Raw genomic sequence first — 21,575 nt, forward strand, 5'->3', positions numbered from 1 at the left:
AGACGTAATGTAGTCAGCACCAGAACCAAAACTGACAGCTCTAAATGCTGACTGATATAAATGCGCTAAGCTAGCAACTTAAATTCCTCTACGACCTTTGCCTCTGTAATGTGAGTTTCCCAAAACATTGAACCAGTCAAATTCCAAAGCAAGACAAAATGCAATCTTTTGTCCATTTTCCCAGCAGTTATATTCCTGAAAAAGTCAGTGTCTATTAAAACCATACAAAAGTATTTGGTGTTCACAAGCATAATGAAGTTAAGTTCCAAGTTCTGGTCACTATAATCAGATTTTTCATCTATGTGAATGACTGGTGTGGCATCTTGAAAGACTCCTAGGTTGGGAACCAACTTACTGAGATGCTTCACTGCCCCATGCATTGCTGGATGTCTGACCTCTCTGGACCTAGTCCATTTTCATTGTGAAGTCCAAAAATATTCCCCAATAAAGTCATGAAATACTGTATTAGACAATACCATTTTTGTCGACAATCACTAGTGTAAAGTAGGCAGAATCTAAAAAAAAAAAAAAAAGTAATGCTTCAGATGAAGGAAAGACTATGAAACCATAAAAGAGACAAAGTCTCTGGGTGTCACAGGAAATTTGAAATAACGCAAATGCCAACTAAAAAAATTCAGACTAATATTTGAATTAATGAAGCCAGGACACAGCTATGTATTTTGTGGCAATCTTTGCAATACTTCTTTTCCACTAACTGAAAGCAAGGATCAAAATCTTGAGTACAGATTTCCAGGAAAACTATGTGTAGAGTAAATCTATAGCCTCATTCAACATGGCTAATTTCAAAAATTAAATCTGGCTGAGCATACGTACGAATCATCAAGGTTTATATGCTTTTCTAGATGAATTTCAAATTATGTCAATATAACATTTCTACATTATGAATTTAAAAATAATTCATAACAATTCTACAGACCATATGCAAGTTTATTTAAATAATTTAACACTGCACAGAGAGCTAATTTATAAGTATAAAAATAGGTGGTTTAGCAGCCAAATACAAGCACCACACAGAAGCAGATTACACATACACGATTAGCCCTTTAGAAGACTAAGGCAACCTTAGTATCTCAAGTAATTTTATGAGAATACTTTACTCATATGATAGTCAGACGTCATTAAAACATCTCAAAATATGCAGAACCCACAAATATTTTTCAGTATGAAGTCTTCTCTTCCAGTTTTCTTATCAATATATTAATGATTCTTCTTAAATACTGTATAACAGTTAGTCTAGATTGACAAATGGGCTATCAAAGCCACTATCTTGTTGGTTAGACAGAGGAGCAATTAATTTTCTTGAAGACTGTGGACACACTGCAGATGGTACTGTACTGCTCAGCTTTTTGAAATCTGACTTTAATATATCAGCCTTATGATGAGGTGGGTGTCCAAGAGTCATGCTGATCTTCCCTGGCGGGGAATACGTGGTTTCTTCTGACAGGTCTGGAGCGTGACCACTTTGACATTTCATAGGTTGATGAATCATACTGTTTTTCTCTGAATCTAAAGGAAAAGGTGCTGCTGAAAACTGTTTGAAATTAACAGATTCATCCAGCATATCCAGAGTTTCTGGTGACCTATCATGCAAAAATGACACTTCATAATTGTTGCAGGGTAGAGCGGCACTGTTGGAATGCCAGCTTACAGAGTCACTGAGGTCCCCTCCATCCTTTACCGGAGTTTCCTTCACACCCAAACGTTGACTTTTCTCAGATGCAGCATTTTCACTTGCCATCAGTGGATTACACTTGTATACTTTTAAACCAAGTCTTTCATTAGGACTTCGAAAAGTTATATGCGTGGACTCGGATTCAGAAAGACTAGGGGTATATCTAGGTGAGGGTTTATTTCTGAAGGATCTGAGAAAGGGGTGTGCAGTTGAGTGCTGGAGTGATTCAGAGACAGTATCACCGAGGAGGTCTATCTTCTTGTGCAAACCAAAGCCTCTTTCACCTTTGCAAGGAACAAACTCAGGAGAAACATTCCTTGGCAAAGTGTCTAGGTGTCTGTGACTGTTATCCCCGAACTGAAAGCCTGGATGTGACTCTTTGGAATGCTCATGCTTTCTGTCCCCGTGCTCTGCGTCCTCTAATCGCCTTTGTAAGTTACAGGCAGCCCTCCTCTTAGGAGCTTGGTCACACATACTTCTTGGGATAGTTTTTATACTGTTTGATTTGCTTTCACTGTGACACGATATATTCTGATTCACATCATTTCTTTTTGATTTTTCAACTCCAGTCAGCATCTCTGAAGTCAGAGGCAATACTATTGTATACAAGGGAACACAAAATTAGGGGAAAACAAAATTAGGAGAAAATTAACACTGAAAGAGGAGAAAAAATATATGTTTTTATGTATTTCCAAGGGATGCATATATATTTTAATCATTCTCAAAGAAAATACATCAATGCTGGACATTTAAAAATATTCTTTTACGTATATCTATTAGATAAAGCTGAGTAATTCTGTTAATGAAATTTGTTATTATTGCTATCCACCTGCTGTATTATTTTCTGTAATAGTTGGTACAGCATTTCAAGAGCCAACTGCAACATTTCCAGTCTTGCTCTGATGTCAAATATGGAGTTTCTGATGGAGAAAGTTTGGTGGAAGAACCCACCCAACCCAAGACAGACAGAGAGACACACACACACACACACATCCCTCTCACACACTTGCTCTCTTTTTCTCAAAGCTAAAATAGTTCCTGATTTAATTAGCTAAGACACTAAATCTGATCAGAAGCAGAACAGCCACACAGCATAGAATCAGAGGCATCATATCTCAAAGTAGGGTACCTTGGTCCTTAAAGTCTCTGAAAAGGGTTTGTTTCTGCTGGGGACATTATTCATTATTTGCAGTTGCCCCAAATCTAGAAAACTCTTTTCTTGTTATATGCCACTGCCCTTTTATAGCCAAGGTTCACGTCGCCATTCCAAAATTTACACAAATAATCTCTGTGCTCTTATTTGAAGAACGTTTACCAACATCAATCTTGGGAATTCCTGAACAGTCTTTGCTTCAAGCTTTCCAGAAGTGCAAAAACCCCATTTCCTCACAGATATGTTCAAATCCTCCCAGTGTGACTGGGAATTTACTAATTTTTTTCATGTTTTTCCATCAGCTTTTGATTCATATATTCTTAAGTTATTTTATTTTGAACAGAAAGAATTCATTTATAGCTTCTTGGGAGGTTGCTCCTTTATCATTATGAACTATCACTTTGGTCAGTTTAATGCTAACTCTAATTTACCTAATATTGTATTTAACTCTATAATTTATCGAATATCAACATTGCATTGCTTGGTATATCACTTTCCAGCCCTTTATTTTGAATTTTTGACAATGTTCTTATCTGGAATAACATACATCTAGAATATTTAAAACTGTTTGAAAATTGTGGTCTTTTAATAAGTGAGTTTAACCAATTCACATTTAGTGTGACTGCTGATGTTCCAACCTACTATTATTTTCTATTTACCCATGCTTTCTACATGTATTTTTCCTCTTTCTAGATTATTAGATTGAAACGTTTTCTTCCAAGTTTTACCCCTACTACTTTGAAAATTATATATTCTATTTCTCTATTAGTTAGCCTTAAATTTTTATACACATACTTAAACTTGTATTTTTCTAGCAATCTCTAGAGTTATCAGTATCTACATCTTCTCCTTGAAAATAGTATAAATCTTAGCATATTGTTAGTTTCCTCTATAATATCCTCCTACATCTTTCTGAGAATACTGTATTTTTCTAACATTCTCAGGCCCTGTTGTTTGTTCTATTAATTCTATCTTTTTAGGTATAAGTTCTGTTGTGGATTTTTTTTTTTTTTTTTTGCTTTGTCTTATTTTGAGTTTGGTATCTTTCTTCATGGTGCTGGCTCTCTATAAATATGTGGTAATTCTTGGTTGAATGCTTATCTTTCAGATGTCCTGAGTACAGTATCTGCTGCTTGTTTAAAGGAGTTGGAAGTGGAGTGGGAAGGAATGAGCAGCAGGGTAGAAAGACCTGATACCTGGTACTCTGGGATTTGGGCTCTCAGTTCCTCCTCGGTGTGGCTAGCCACCTAGAGCACTGCCCAGTTCCCAGACTCTCTGTTCCTGTTGCTCTTACCTAGCGCAATCTGAGGTTCAGGAAGAAAGATAAGTAGAAATAAAGAGGGCAATCCCACCTGGTTTCAGCTGCTCTGGAACACCAGCTAATTACCCCATTGGTATCCCCTAGGCTTACTACTTCTCCTGGAACATACCACCTTCACACGTAGAACAGTTTCAATATTGCTCCCACTTGTAACTATCATCTTCTGGGAGTTTTGAACTGAGGTTTCCATCTTCAGTTTACAGTGTTTGCCTTCTTTCAGGGATTTCTCACAGCCTCTGATTTATCAGTTGTAACTTTTAAAAGCTCAGTTATAATTTCTTCTTTTTCTCCTTCTATACTGTCGTTTAAAATCTTTTCTATCATTTCTAGGGATGGAAGCAGCAGGAGGAAGCTGGTGGGTAAGCTCAGTCTGCCTACTTGAACTGGAAACTCTACACTGTTTTTTTGTAAGTTTCCAGTTTAAGTAAAACATGCACACAATAGGATAACTCAGCTCTCACTCCTTACATTCTCTACTCTCATTCTAAAGATATTAAATATCTAAAAAAGAGGGAGAGAAAAATCCTTCAAGTAACTCATTTTGACATACCTGACTGTGTCGTTTTGCTCTGGGATCTATTAGAAATAGGTGTTTCCAGCAATTTTGCCATCGTAACAAGTTTGCTAGCAGCATTCATAATCTTTTTCTCAGCCCTGTGGGGAATTCCAGAATATGAAATTAATACAGTTTAAAGGAAAAAAGAAGTTTCCTTAGCCCCAGGATTTCTGTTTTCCTATATGCTCTGCCACCACTTAGGGCAGCACAGACATTAAGCCTCTCTTAATCCCTAATGGCTCATCATGTAGACACAGTTAATTCTGTGGCTAAGGAAAATGCTTAGAAAATGACAACATGCTGTCCTGGTACTCTCAGGACACGCTGTTCAGACAGAACTTACCCTTCCTCTTTTCCATCATCCTGCAAAATCTGCTGGAGGCAAATCAAATAATATTTGCGCATCTTTCGGGAGGTTTCTTGACGTTCTCGCAATACCTCTGCTTTTACCATTTCCGCAGCTCTTTCCTTACTCTCCTGAATATAACGAAGCATATCACCTGGGGGCGGGGGGAATCCCCACAAAATGCACGTTTATTAGCAGTTTTTCCAAAACAGGAGAGGCAGACTTCAGACCAATTTTCTGGGAGATGAAGTGACTGGATGTATAGTTTAAACATTATAGTTTTCTACAATCATTAAAATGGAATATTTCCGGTCACCATTTTGGTAGACTCAAAGCAGGAGTAATCCAAAAGTCCTTTTACAATGATGACAGACATATATGGTAACATGGCATATCCCCCAGGGAAACTGTCATATTTTGAAACACTGAAGCAAGCAGTTATCATTAATACGAGGCACAGATATTTATACATTTCAATTACATATTACGTCTAGTTAAGACGAGAAAAAAGAAATATACAGAAAGGGTAAGGCAGAAAGGAAGAGAGAAGCAGACAAAGAAAGAGAGAAATGAGGTAATATGAGCTGGATTCATATTCTTCTGTTTACTTGTGCTCTGAAAATCCATGTTTCATTATTTATTCAATTTTCTGGCAGCACTTTCGAGTATCCAACTAAATATAATACTACAATTCATGAGAGATACGTACAAAATGCTATTGCAGGGAGAGAGATGAGACTTATGATGCCTCCTGAAATTTACATTTAAAAATAGTTCACAGCTTTCAAGTCTTCCTTTTATGTTTAACTTAGTGTGCTTTGATTGGAACTACCACTATTTAAGGTTAACATTTTGTCCTAAATCCAGGACTACATCCTACCTCTAGAATATTATCATCCCTATTATATTAAGGATTCCAACTCATAATGGAATCTCCCTCAATATCAGTAAGCTCTTCCTGAAAATTACACATTCTATGCAAAAATGCTAAGTGGAAGACTATTTTTCATTACTTCCAGTGGGAAAAATTTTGATGGAGTACATGTCAAAACAAAACTTCCAACCAACTTCTAAAATGTAAAACAATACACATAAATACACAACAAGTTACCATGTTAGGATGAAAAAGAAAAGCTTAAAATTTCACTTTCCAATCACTATAATTGTTAACAAAAAGTAAATTTCTTTCTAGTAATATGTACTCCGTTAGTACTGGCAACAGCTAAGCAGCACATTCTCTATACTGATACTGAGTGGGCTTTTCAAAACATCTCCACCATGATTCTGATGATCTACCAATTATATTTGGAACTTGAGACCTTTCCCACTCATTCTGTTTAAAATGAATGCAATTTTAGTAGGTAAATATACATTTCTTATACATAAACACTGGTATTGTTCTGGGACATACATACCAACTATGCAATATTGCAATTAAAAACCAGGAGGTATTCTACTGGGAAAACATAAACCACAGAAATGTTCTGCAGGATATGCGGCACCACCTAGTACTACAGGACTTGATAAATAAATTTACATCTATGACATAATCCATTATGAAAATAATAGAGATAACAGAACAATTCCTAATTACATCAATTTTTCATGGTCCTTAGAAGTTTATGGAAGAAAGTAGTAATTGCTCATTTAAACTCATATGACATTTTCTTTGGTAGTAGTTATTTAAGTTGTAAGATTATGAAATTTTTAGTTTAATATTAGCGTCCAAGAAGAAAAATCTTGGAAGCAGTTCAAGACGGCGGTACAGGAAATCCTGAACTCACATCCTCCCACGGACACACCAAATCTACAGCTACATATGGAACAACTGTCTCTGAAAAAGACGTGAGAACTAGCCCAAGAGCCACCCCACACAAAGGACAAAGGGGACACATCAAGGTGAGCAGGAGATGCAGAGACACAATCTTGCCAAAACCTTCACCCTTGGCATGACATCCCACAATCAGGAGGAATATCACAAAAACAAAGCCTTCTCCCCGAGGAGCAAGGGGTTTGAGCCCCACATCAGGTGCCCCAACCCTTAGGACCTGCTCCAGAGAGATGAGCCCCCAAAACACCTGGCTTTGAAAACTAATGGGGGTTACGTCCAGAAGACACAAAGTGCTATAGGAACCTGAGATTCCACTCCTACAGGACTCACGCACAGACTCACTCAACTCAGGAACCCAGTGCAAAAACAGCAGCATTAAAAATGCCTAGACCTTATGTTAAGGGAGATGTACTTGCTGATCTTAAAGCATCTGCCAGAAGGGCAGAATCTGTTAGAACTCTCCCAGGGAACAGAGGTGCTGGCGGGAACCATTTTTGTACTCTTCTGCCTTACTAGTATTGGCCCTGGCAGGCGCCATTTTTACACTCTCCCTCTACCTTGCTAGAGCCACTTGCCCCACTCTTGGACTCCATGGTGGCCCCACCATGCCAAACCCAGCCTGGTGTTCCACTGAAGCCCCACCACACCAAACCCAGCAGGTGTGCACAGTTCACACAGGGGACACCCCTTGAACACCTGGCTCTGGTGGCTAGAGGGCTTGCATTTCTGGACCCCACAGTACTGAAACAACTGGAGAGATCATTCTTGGCAAGCTACAACCCCCAGGACACTGCACAGACAGCAGCCTGAAACACACCCCAGTCTTCCTGTGACCACTCCTTCAAGACTGGGAGAGGTAGCTTTTACATAGAAATAAACACATAGAGAGTCAAGCATAATGAAGAAACAGAGAAATATGTTCCAAATGAAAGAACCAGACAAAACCCCAGAAAAAACCCTTAATGAAAGGGATGTAAGTAACTTACCTGATAAAGAGTTCAAAGTAATGGTCATAAAGACGCTCACCAATAAGAACGAACACAGAGAGAACTTCAACAGAAAAATAGGAAATACAAGAAATGTTAAAGAGACTCACTTCAGATGTAAGGACATATACAGGCTAAAAGGGAAGGGATGGAAAAATGTTTCATACAGATGGAAACCAAAAGAAAGCTGGAGTAGCTTAGCAAATTCCTAAAATTTGTGTGGAACCACAAAAGATCCCAAATAGCCAAAACAATCTTGAAAAAGAACAACAAAGGCTGGAGGCATCATGCTTCCTGGTTTCAAACTACAATACAAAGCTATAGTAATTAAAACAGTTTGGTATTGACATCACAGACAAACAGATCAATGAAACAATATACGGAGCCCAGAAATAAACCCCCTCACACATGGTCAATTAATTTACAACAAAGGAGGCAAGAATATACAATGGGGAAAGGACAATCTCTTCAAAAAATTGTGATGGGAAAACTGGGTAGCCACATTCAAAAGAATCAGACTGGACTACTTTCTTTACACCATAAACAAAATCAACTCAAAATGGATTAAGGACTTGATTGTAAGACCAGAAACTATAAAACTCCTAGAAGAAAACACTGGCAGTAAGCTCACTGACACTGGTCTTAGTGATATTTTTTTGGATCTAACTCCAAAAGCAGTGGCAATATATACAAAAATAAACAAGTGGGACTACACCAAACTGAAATGCTCTGCAGAGCAAAGGAAACCATCAACAAAATAAAAAAGGCAACCTATTGAATGGGAGAAGATATTTGCAAATTATATATCCAATAAGGATTAATTTCCAAAATATACAAAGAACTCATAAAACTCAATAACAACAAAAAACAATCAATCTGATTAAAAATGGGCAGATCTGAATACACAGGTTTCCAAAGAAAACATAGATATGGACAACAAATATATGAAAAGATGCTCAACATCACTAATCATCAGGGAAATGCAAATCAAAATCACAATAAGATATCACCTCATACCTCTTAGAATGGCTACCATCAAAAAGACCAAGAAGTGTTAGTGAGCATGTGGAGAAAAGGGAAACCCTATGCATTGTTGATGGGAATGCAAACTGGTACAGCCACTATGGGAAACAATATGGAGATTCCTCAAAAAAAGAAAAATAGTACTACTATATGATCCAGCAATTTCACTTCTGGGTATTTACCAAAAGAAAATGAAAACACTAATTCGAAAAGATACACATGTGCCTACGTTCATTGCAGCATCATTTACAATAGCCAAGATAGCCAAACAACTTAAGTGTCCATCAATGGATGAATGGATAAAGAAGATGTGGTACATACATACAATGATACTACTTGGCCATAAAAAAGAATGAAATTGCTTGCCATTTGTGACAACCTGGGTGGATCTTGAGGGCATTATGCTAAGTGAACTGTCAGACAGAGAAAGACAAATATTGTATGATTTCACTTATATGTGGAATCTAAAAAAACAAAGCAAATAGAGAACAGACTGGTGGTTGCCAGAGGGGAGAGGGTTGGAGGGTGGGAAAAATGGGAGAAGAGGGTCAATAGGTACAAATTTCCAATCATAAATAAGTCATGGGGATGCAATGTACAGCACGGTGACTATAGTGAATAATATTGTACAGTAGTCCCCCCTTTTCCGCAGGGGATACATTCCAAGACCCCTAATGGATGCCTGAAACCAAGTACTGAACTCTAAATATACTACATTTTTTCCTATACATACATACATGTCATAACATTTATTTTATAAATTAAGCACAGTAAGAGATTAACAATAATTAATAATAAAATAGAGCAATTTTAACAATATATTTTATTTATTTATTTATTTATTTTTTGTGGTATGCGGGCCTCTCACTGCCGTGGCCTCTCCCGTTGCGGAGCACAGGCTCCAGACGCGCAGGCTCAGCGGCCACGACTCACGGGCCCAGCCGCTCTGCGGCATGTGGGATCTTCCCGGACCGGGGCACAAACCCGTGTCCCCTGCATCGGCAGGCGAACTCTCAACGACTGCACCACCAGGGAAGCCCTTAACAATATATTTTAACTAAGTTATTTGAATGTGATCTCTCTCAAAATATCTTATTGTACATATTTAATGTCTTTTCCATTTTAACTAAGCACTAATCATTCACTGTGCCCGTAACTTTTGCAGTTTGACGTGTGACAGCAAAACTAGCATACACTTTTATTTTCTTTCTTCACAATTTCTCGGATAGAAGATTTGTTCTTACTGTAGATCAGCAACCTCACCATATGATTCTTTTTTTCTTTCCTTATTAAGTCAAGAACTTTCACCTTTTCACTTAAAGGAAGCACTTTACGGCTTCTTTTTGGCATAGATGAACTGTCAGCATCACTACTCTTGTACTTTGAGGGCTTCATTAAGTAAAAGAAGGGTGACGAACACAAGCACTGTGATACCGTGGATCTGGTAATCAAGGTGGCTACGAACTGACTAACAGGCAGGATATGCTGGGCAAAGAGATGATTCATATCTGGAGGCAGATGTAGCAGGATGGCATGAGATTTCATCATGCTACTCAGAATGGCCCACAGTTTAACACTTATTAACTATTTATTTCTGGAATTTTCCACTTAATGTTTTCTGACTGCAGTTGACCACAGATAACCGAAACCAGAAATCCTCAGATAAGGGGGAACTACTACTGTGTTGTATATTTTGTAACTTTGTATGGTGATGGGGAAACTAGACATTGTGGTGATCACACACAAGTATCAAACCATTATGTTATACACCTGACACTAATATAGTGGTATATGTCAATTATACTTTAAAAATATATATACTAGTGTCCAAAAAAAAACCCCAGGATAATTAACAATATAAAAATAGCTCTATCCTTGTGCCACTTCCAAAATTTGGGGGGCAAACTCCAAATTTACTTGGGTAAAATCATCTACATAACTTAGAAAAGCTGTCAGTGATCTCTTCTGAAAGCAGGTAAGAACAAGGTAGTTCAGAAAATTCCCCAAAATTACTACTGCTAGTTACAAAAAAGACCCAAACCACCTTAAAATCTTGGGAATCTCTTTAGGGACTTACGCTTAATTTTTTTTACAGCTTTAATGTACTGCCCACGAAGTTCTTCCAAGGCCACCGCATTGCATGGCAGGCAAGAATGTTCAATGGTCCCTTCTGACAGTGACCTAAAAACAAACCAAAGATTGCAAAAACAGAGATTTTAAGTGAAAAATGTAACTTGAAAAAAAAAAATATATATATATATATATATTCCAATAAAATAAGCTAAGATGTGCTAAAAAATTCACATACAAGGATCTTTATTATAATTATTTAGGAGAAAAATGCCAACAACTTGTGTTACAGTTACTTAAATAAATCATGATAAATCCCCATGATGAAAATCTATGCAGCTATTGAAAAGCACATTATAGGAGTATATCCAATGACACGGAGGAAGTGTTTATCTTATAATATTAACAAAAGGTTACAAAATAGCTTATACGATAATCTCAATTTTTAAAACATGTGCACATGTTGTGTGTGTATAAAAGGGCTTAAATAAAGGGTAAAGTGCTCCCTTCGGCAGCACATATACTAAATAAAGGATATCTTCGGGGACAGAGTTTTAGAAGATTTTCTTCTTTTTTATACCTTTTGCTATGTAACAATAAAAGTAACTGATATTCTTGATATGATATTATTGATACGACTGATATTTTAAAAAAAAAAGCAAAGATACTCAGAAATAAATGATTTCTTTGTAATAGTAAAAGCCTACCTTGGTGGTAGTGTTTTACAAAGTGTTCTCAGTTCTTCCAATTTATTCTTCATGTCACTGTTTTCTTCTAATAATTCTTCAACAACTTTACTGTTCTCTTCTAAAAAAGAAAGTTTATAGTATATTGGTCAATTAATCTCTTTTTCTCTCAGTCTTTCCCTTAAATTACCAGCACAAATTTCTATAAAGGAGACTGAAAATTTTCCATTTGCTCCCTGTGTCATTCATTCCCTGATAAACCCTAATCTGACCACTCCCTGTTCTATTATCTCAGCACTTTAAATCTATATTCCATTTTCATCTTGTTCTGGGTTACACACTGTCCTGGAATAAATTTCCAATTGTTTTATATGCGTGTGTTTTGTTTTCCGGTTAGACTAAAGGCTTTATTTAGAAACATAGTAGGTTTCCTAATTCCATGTCCCTCATGGACCCTGGTATACAGTCTATGCTCATATAAATGATCATTGAACAAGTACCTCAATACAAAATTAAAAAAATATTAAGCTTAAGTAGGTGCCATTTTCAGAAATAATGTAAGATGTTCAATTCTTTGAACTTTTAAAAAGAAGATGAGGAGGCTGATGGAATCCATGTGGTACAGAGAACAAAGCATGAATTTCAGAGTCAGAGAGACACGGGTTTAAATCCTAGCTTTTCTTCTAACCAGCTGGATGAGCTTAGGCAAATTACTTAATCTTTCTGAACCTGAGTTTTTTCATATGTAAAGTGGGGACAGTATCACCTACCTTGAAGATTATAATGGAAATAATATAGTAAGTGAACAGCACCTTATACAAGGCCTGGCAATATCAACATTTAATACCTATGAACATGGCACCCCATATTTCCCGCTACGCCACCCTTTCAACACACCCTATAAGTTGGGGAATGAATCAATCTGTTCCCCCAGTGATGGATACAGCTTGTATATTTCTAAACCACTCACTCTTACTCCATCACTTTTCAATAAATGCTCCCATGACAGTGGAAAATGGAATTTAAGAAACAAAAAACAACCACAATAACAAAAATATTATCAACTAATAGATTTCCATTAAGACAAACACTGAAATCAAACTATCAAATGACTTAAATTCTGACCCTGACTCCTTTTATCAGCCTGCTGTTTTGAGCTAACTATCAACTTTGTTGGATTATTTCTAAGTCCACGAATTATAGAAGTTATCAGCCTCAAAAAGCACTATGTAGAATAACTACTGTATGATCACAATGTACGGTGCTAAATATTATTATTTATAAAGAATAATCACATCCAACTGCCCTTGTCATTTTATTATGTAAAACAGATTTTCATCCAATTTACAATTGCCACACTGTATCTACATCCACAGTTGGACAAATTTACTCTCTGGCCTCTATTAAAGACCTAAGCAATCACCACGGGAACTGTGTTGTTTTTTATCTCAAAATTCCTAAAACCCTTTCTTTCCTTAAAGTAATTATCACCTATGTCTAGCAGACTTAGCAAGCGGTAGGTGGGAGTAGGTGGCTGCTCTTGGGCAACAGGATTTACCGAGTGTGCTATGATGCCAGGTACTGTGCTAAGTGCTAGGACAGGATTTCATCCTTGTCACCATCACACTCCGAAGGAGAACAGAGACAATAAATAATGGCAAGCTCATGAATGTTACAAAACTCACAGGACCTGTGGGGAATGTCTAACGGAGGAACCTGACCAAGTCTGGGGTAGTTAGGAAAGCCTCTCTGAGGAAGGCATGAGCCAGGGCTTTGATAAGTAGGGTTAGCCAGGCAATGTGACCCGATGGGAAGACAGATGGTGGGGTAAAGGAAGAGATGCAAAGAGGCTCGGAGAAAAGAGACAATGAAACCCCTGTCACAGCTCTGTTAGAGCAGGGGCAGTGGTAGGGAACAAGGCTGAGGGGTGGCAGATGTGGGATTATGAAGGGCTTCTTAAACTCTACGTTAAACTGTTTGTATTTCATACCGAGAGCCAGACAAGTCACTGAAGGCTTGAAACAAGACAGTGTGACGATCCAATTTACTTTTTAAAAGGTCACTCTATTCCTTCAGAAATTCTCCAACTGGTAGAATCTTTATGTATTACTTATGCACCTAGAATGTCTTTGGGGATTTTAAACTGTTGTCTTCAGTTTTGTTTTTTGAATAGAAAATATCCTAATAATTGTAATAATAATATCTCAAAAAGGTTGATTCAGGAAGTATGTCATTAACAGAGCCTGTATCTAAACTGCGTGTCAAATAGTAAACCAGAAACTGAAATAAAGCAACACTAATTGTGCACTCAGAATAAATCAGACACCAGAAGACAAAAAAAAAAAAAAAAGTCACTCTATCTGCCTGATGGAGAATGGATTGGAGGGGCGAGACTGGAAGCAGAAAGAGATGACTGGTGTTCAGGCAAGCGACAGAGGTGAATGCAGAAAAAAAGAGTGAACCTATCTGTCTGGTCTTTCCTGGATGACACATTATTTGAGACCCTTGCATTCAGTCCTTCATTCATTCAAACATTTATTACTGTCTGATATGTAATGGGCACCATGACTATAAGGAAGAAGAAAGATAATTCCTTACTCTCAAGAAATTTATAGGTTAAAAAAGATAGTGGGCAAATAACCAAAAAGTGAAATGCAGAATGTTAATTGAGGAAGAGCCAAGTGCTCTGGGGCCTCATAGGACCGGCCCGTCTAACCCAGACTGGGGAAAATCAAGGCTCTGCAAATAAGGTATCTTCTCAGTTGAATCCTAAAGGATGAGGAAGAGTTAGACCAAAACGAGAATGAGAGGGGGAAGTGTAGGACAGAATGATAATATTGTATTCAAGCTCCAGCAGTAGAAGAAAATCCCTGACCAGCTCAAGCATCTGAAATATTTCAAATGTAAAGAATATAAAGCACAGGATACAAGTCAACAGTGAAAGGTAAGAGGGAGCAGCCTCATGAGCCCAATAGCCTCCCTTCTTCAAAAGGGCAATAGGGGGCTTTCCTGGTGGCGTAGTGGTTGAGAGTCCGCCTGCCGACGCAGGGGACACAGGTTCGTGCCCCGGTCCAGGAGGATCCCACATGCCACAGAGCAGCTGGGCCTGTGAGCCATGGCCGCTGAGCCTGCGCGTCCGGAGCCTGTGCTCCGCAATGGGAAAGGCCACAGCAGTGAGAAGCCCGCATACCGCAAAAACAAAAAAAAAAACAAAAAAAAAAGGCAATAGGAAATGGCAGAAGATATCCCTCTTAGATAATTTCCTGACACTGTTGTGAAGAATGGACGGAAAGGAGGCCAGATCAGACCCATATGCCTTGGGTCATGTCTTCTCCCGCTGCCTAGAATGCTGTTCTCTTTGGCAAACACCATCTTTCAAGGCTTAGTCAAGTCTTCCTTAACTTCAATAGGAGAAAGAGTTAATTAACATCCTTTCTTCCAGGTTTACACGAACATACGGCCAGATACTCAGAGCTGAAATTATTTATTAATCTATTTTCAGTTCTCCTCACTTAATGGTAAGCTTCTTGAAGGCAGAGAACAGAGTCCTGTGCATCTGCATCAAAAGTGGAATTTTGTCTGATGTCTTCAATGCTGTATCCCCAGTGCCTACAATGCTGCTTGACACATATTGAGCACTCAGAAGCTATTCAATCAAAAAAAGAAGGAATGTGACCTTTTAATCAGAGCTCCAATTTTCCTCTTGAGTTCAATAATAATAATTTGGTTAGTAAAAATAAGGTCCAAATTAGTTTATAATTATCCCCAAAGAGAATCAGCGCCTACATTAACTACAACGTCACATTTGAACATTTCAAAAGGATCAAAGAGATTTATACTGGTAGCAGTGCTACTTTAAATGCTAACCTCCGATTTTTTCCACTACAGCTTTGTGCTTCCTTTCTAAATGCTGAAGATGCCTATAGCATTTCTCCAGTTTTCTTTTCAGATCTTGACATTCCTGCTTTGCCTTTTCAAGTTCTTGGAAGCAGTGTCCACCGCATGAATCTTTAATTTCAAGGATCTTTTTCTTATCTGCAAAAATTAAATGATAGCAAACTTTTGTATCAATTTAGACTAAAAAAAGGAAGGAAGGAAGGCGGCAGGAAGAAAGGAAGGAAGGAAGGAAGGAAAGGAAACCAGATGACATGACTAAAGGCTACAGTGTAACTGAAAAGAGCATGATGCTTAAGAGAGAGACCTGAATTTAAATCCTGTTTCCACTATTTACCAGCTGTTGTATTACTTAACCTCTCTTGAGACTTAGTTCTCTAATATGTAAAATTGAATAATACCATCTGTTTTAAAAATTGCCATGAAACCCAATGCTCAGATCGTAGTATTGAATACAATTCCCCACTAAAAGGAACCAGGGATCTTCAAGAAACGGCTGACTCCAGTGCTTAGGGTATATACAAGATGAGACTAGAATATTTTGCTATGCCAGAAATTAAGAAATTACTCAAAAACACAGGCATGTCACAAGGACACAGGAGCCAGTTTGAAGGGGCTCCTTTAGCTGAATCTGGGACAATTTGAACACTAATTAAGTATAGTAATGAACTATAAAATATTGAAAAAATAGGAATTTGAGTCACACCAATAATCCTACGATAATGGGATAAATGGATGGATAGGTAGGTAAGTTGGTAGATAGGTAGACAGACAGATAAATAGAAAAATAAACAAACAGGTAGTAACTACACAGGCAAACTAGAGAGGAGGATTCTCAATGATAACAACATACCAAGTGCCAAATGGTAAAAGTAGAAGGAGGTCTGGAGGTGGAAAAATTAAAATTTTTGCAACTGCCAGAGTAAAGGCTGGATCAGGTAAGATTCAGCAATGACTGCTAAACATAACGGAAAGTTTTAATGAGGAAAAGGACATTTTTATGGTCTTGAAAGTGTCTCCCCACAGATTGCTTATTAGTTGTGATGGAGTAAAAACACAGTAATTAATACAGTGAAGAAACTGGACAACACCTTGACCAGGTGCTCAAATGAACCTCACCAATAAAAGACAAACAGACATTGAGTACCTCTAGATATGATAGCATGTCACCTATGCAGTGTTCCAGCTAAGAAAACAACTCGAATCAAAATCATGAAGAAATAGCAGATAAACTCAAAACAAGGAAACGGTTCTATTAAAAGCCAGGGGTTGATGGGTATTGGGGAGAGCGAAGAATGTCTCTCGAAAACATCAATGTCATAAAAAGCAAAGAGAAGAATATCCTAGATTAAAAGAGGTTAAAGAGACATGACATCTAAACATTAACACTTGTATATGTATAGCTGATTCACTTTTATAAAGCAGAAACTAACACACCATTGTAAAGCAATTATACTCCAATAAAGATGTTAATAAATAAACATAACACCTGACCCCAGACAGATTGCTGTACTGTGGGAAAAAAATGCTGTAAAGACGTTATTGGGTCAATTGACAAAATTAGAATACAAACAGTAGACTGATATAATTGTATAACACATTTTCATCTAATGTTAAATTTACTGTACTAAGGTATACAAGAAAAATCCTTATTTTGGGAAAATATACACTGAAGTATTGGGGGGTAAAAAGGAATAATGTATATAACTTATCCTCAAGTGGTTCAGGAAAAAATGAAATGTTCAGAGACACATACACACAGAGGAGCACAAATGGAATAAAATGTTACCAATAGGTGTATCTAGGTAAAGGGAATATGAGTGTTCTTTGCAACTATTTTTATTTTTGCAACTTTTTTGTAAGCTTGAAATTATCTCCAAATGAAAAAAAGATTCAAAACTGTCAGGAGGTATAAATGTATAAAATTTGTTTGGCACAGTACCTGGCATGGAGCAACTATACAATAAGGAATAGCTATTGCTATTAGTAACACATAGAGTTTATAACATTTAAGTAATATTCAAAAATGATACAGAAATAGATTATTACTATTAATATAATTGATATAATAAAGTAGGAATACAAATTGGCACAGGCTCAGAGGCCAATATCCAAAATGCTGATGTAAAAACATTAGCCCAGAAAAATTATTCTTAGCTCTCTTCTGGTTTTTTTTTTTTTGTTTGTTTGTTTTTTTACGGTACGTGGGCCTCTCACTGTTGTGGCCCCTCTCACATTGCGGAGCACAGGCTCTGGACGTGCAGGCTCAGCAGCCATGGCTCACGGGCCCAGTCGCTCTGCGGCATGTGGGATCTTCCCGGACTGGGGCACGAACCCGTGTCCCCTGCATCGGCAGGCAGACTCTCAACCACTGCGCCACCAGGGAAGCCCTCTTAGCTCTCTTCTGACTTTTTAGTTTCATTTAAATGGTGCCATTTAAGTTTACGAGCATCAAAGGATTAATGAAGCATCACCATACGTGGCATTTATATATTTCATTTAAGATATGGTTTTGTAAACCTAGAAACCAGGCAAATGCCCATTGATAAGAGAATAAATTATAGTATATTCACGCAATGGAATACTATACAGCAATGAAAATGAATGAACCAGAGCTATATGCATTAAAAAGACAAATCTTACAAGCTTGATATTAAGTGGAAAAAAAACAAATTACAAAGACTAAAACAAGTATTAAACCATTTTTATAATGTTAAAAGGCAAACAAAATACAGCAAAAGCTTTCTGAGGATACCTATATTTGGCCAAAACAAAGAAAAGCAAGAAGATGATTTTTTTAAATCAGAATATTTATTACCTCAGATTGTGGGGAAGTTACAGGGATGGAATTGTGGTGAAACTCACAGGGGTCTTCAACAGTACTGGTGATGTTCTACTTCCTAAGTCAAATAGTGGGTTCCTGGTTGTTAGGTTCATAACTTACATGTGTATTACATATATTCTTTGCATGTATCAAGTATTTCATAATTAATATTTAAATTAGTTTTAAAAATGATAAGATATTAGGAGAATATAACCACACAACGAACAGTGGTACTCTCTGGTGGTAGGATTATGAAGGACTTTATATGTTTGGGATTATTTAACCCTTTCCAACTTATGAATTTGTTAATGTGTTTGTTTTTAGGGAAAAAAGATTAAAGAAAGAAAAGTAAATCCTTTTATAGTTTGATTTGTCCTAAGTCAAACCTAATTTCTTTCATATTGATTGGACCTCCCACATAATATTTAAAACTCACTTCTATGCACTTCACAAACTAGAAAGTAATTCTCAGGTTATTCCAAACATAACGACAGACATAAAATGACATTGAAACGTAGGAAGCAAGATACAAATTACGATAGTATTACCCTACTAATTGGTAAATTAGCATTTAACTAGTTGGCAAAAAGATATTCTCAACTATCTAGAACCTAGAGATAAGGAAAAAGGGTTTCTGGATGGGCAATGAGAAAAATAACTGTCAACTGACTTCTTAGGAAAGGCAGAGATTCTCTAAGACTCTGTTAATACGTCTACTGAATTAGAAACATGTGGAAGCTAAGGTTATTGACTTTGTACATATGATTTGTTCTGGCAATTCTTAGTTCTTTTCCAGGTTACAATGGAGACAGCAGACAAGAAACAAAAACAACTTATGGTTTGTACATGGAGGGAAGGAGCAGGCTGCAAGGGGTCAATGTCCTAAAAGGACTGCAGCTTATAAAGAATATGGCAGTTCCTAGCTCAAAATCCCAGTAAAGAGACAGTATAAGCCCATATTCCTCAGCGAGCTCTGAACACCTCAAGGGGCTGTAGCACAGTGTAATTCTTTTTGAACTGACAACTCTAAGTCACAAAGTAAAAGTTAAATTATTAATTCATCAAATATTCAAGGAACACAAACTATGTGCCATTCACTTTGACAGTTGGTGGAGAGGAAGAGATAAAAACACTGCCCCTCAACCTTAAGAAGCCCACAAATACATCAGAAAACACTTAATACACTTCAGAAAGATTTCTATTAAAAATAGTTGAAATAAGCTTCAATAAATTGAATGGAAAGTGATTTGGCAATTCTCTTATGTGTAACCCTTTCTCATCAAAGCCAGGAAATAAAAACATGACTTCTCTACTAAAATTCTCATTATTCTCCTCATAATAAGAGTCACTTATGAATGGAGGGAAGACCATGAAAAGATAGGAAGTAAGAGGGCCTAAAGCAACCCTGCCTTCTAATACAAAATGAAACCTGGGGAGAGGACACACATTACTTAGGAGTAATATCACACATTTGTTCATTCATGAAAACTGTGCACGTCTTTGATTTCCTTTTAGCCTCAAAACAACCCTCTGGAACTGGGATTATGGATAATGCAAAGAATAGTAGGAACAAAATCCCATTACCAGCTTCTGCTTCTTTCATGGCCAAGGGCTGAGCGTGGTGTCCAGATGTAAGTGCAGGAAGGAGCGCCAGGACACTAGGGTCTCCTCTGCCAGTGATCCTTGTGGCAGGATCCTTAGAGATCTTGGTCATATTTCTCTGAAACAGATTATCTTCATAGTTAATGCTTATTAAAAATCTTTCTCTACTCAAAATACTAATATTAAAAATATAAAAAGAAAACACAGCCTGAAAAAAATCTTGCCTAAACTATCACCAATATTTTTCTTAGGGTTTTCTGTGAATACTGTCATTACTATGAGCTAGACTCCTATAACCATATTTTCCCAATTAGAACATTATCCAACAGAGGACTGGTGGGCCAGCTACGGGACAGACAGGAGATACAGTTTCCACTTCTAAGATATTTTAATGGTTTCTGTGATCAAACCACAGCACAGACTATGTGAAATCAGAATTGTTTTTGAAAATCCAGAACATTTTCACTTCAGCAGGGAGAAAATTCATTAGAAACTATAGTAGCAACCTTTTGCCTCCCATGAATTGAAAGTAACAACAGTAAAAACAATTTTTGAAACATATAGTATGTTATGTTTCTAAATACTTTAATACATATTGTCATTTGTTCACAAGGAAAGACAGTCGAATGCCAATGTGAAGGAGAGAAACTGAGGCTCATCTAAGTGAAACATCTTGCACAAGACCATTTCCTCACTAATATTTATTGAACACTTTCTGCATTCTAGTTTCTGTTTTGGCAGCACAGCTACTAAATTCATTAATGGTGGGACATTCTTTTAAGGCAATATATTTTCCGATTTTGGACAACTACTAAATCTCAAACAGAACAGGTAATCTTGAGAAAGCTGCCTTGTTTAATTACTTAAAATACATTATATATGCTTAATTCTAGAAGCCTTGATTTTGATTTTGAGAAACTCATTTCATTGTCAGGACACCTACCCATGCCGCCCAACAGAGGCAGAGGTCAGTAGGTACAGAGACAATGCAAACTCCAGTCAGTCAAGAGGGTATGAGGTTGAGGCCAAAAGGAATAATAAAAACTGATCCCAAAGGGAGCCAATATTTCCAGTTTCTACTCAAAACTGGAGAAAAGCCAAGATGGCAAAAAAGGCAGGAGCAGCAACCTTTTGTCTTAGTTTTAACTTGACATGGGTGGTAAGAAAACACAAAACACACATCCTTAAATTTGTTTAAAAATGTTGTTCCAGTTGATATTTCTGTTTTCTTTTATCTACTATGAACTGCTGTATTAATATACTTAGTATATGAATATAAATTATATATTTGATAAGGCATTCATTTTATTGGAAACCATATTTTTAATTCATTGTATTCTTGCCATTTAAAATCTGGATCATCTAAACTTAAATGTTCTCACCAACAAAATTAAGGTAAATATGTGCGGTGACGGATGTGTTAATTTAGATGGTGGGGAGCCTTTCACAATGTATATGTATATCAAATCATCATGATGACACTGTAAATATCTTACTATTTTATTTGTCAATTGTAGCTCAGTAAAGCTGAAAAAAATTGGTTAAAAATAAATTAAATTAAATTAAATCTTGATCACCTATTTTAATGAG

General features: G+C 37.0%; 1 protein-coding gene across 7 annotated transcripts in view; it reads right to left on the minus strand.

Moving 5' to 3' along the window:
• Positions 1-351: 351 nt before the first annotated feature.
• The window catches only part of CEP152 (centrosomal protein 152), a 97,114-nt gene continuing 75,890 nt past the window's right edge, over positions 352-21,575 (minus strand). For 3 of the 7 annotated variants that reach the window (XM_027096640.1, XM_027096638.1, XM_027096639.1), the window contains exons 21-27: positions 19,968-20,103; positions 15,533-15,700; positions 11,687-11,786; positions 10,987-11,090; positions 5,067-5,223; positions 4,718-4,821; positions 931-2,289 (exon numbers count right to left, since the gene is read on the minus strand). In XM_027096640.1, coding sequence (XP_026952441.1) covers positions 1,250-2,289; positions 4,718-4,821; positions 5,067-5,223; positions 10,987-11,090; positions 11,687-11,786; positions 15,533-15,700; positions 19,968-20,103 — 1,809 coding nt within the window. In that variant the 3' untranslated portion in view covers positions 931-1,249. Of the gene's footprint in view, positions 516-930; positions 2,290-4,717; positions 4,822-5,066; positions 5,224-10,986; positions 11,091-11,686; positions 11,788-15,186; positions 15,192-15,532; positions 15,701-19,967; positions 20,104-21,575 lie in introns of those variants that run through there. The other 4 variants (XM_027096645.1, XM_027096642.1, XM_027096643.1 and 1 more) reach the window with 3 other exon arrangements.

This window comes from Aethalodelphis obliquidens, unplaced genomic scaffold, assembly GCF_003676395.1.
Source record: "Aethalodelphis obliquidens isolate GAN/ISIS:26980383/991018 unplaced genomic scaffold, ASM367639v1 scaffold105, whole genome shotgun sequence".
NCBI lineage: Eukaryota > Metazoa > Chordata > Mammalia > Artiodactyla > Delphinidae > Aethalodelphis > Aethalodelphis obliquidens.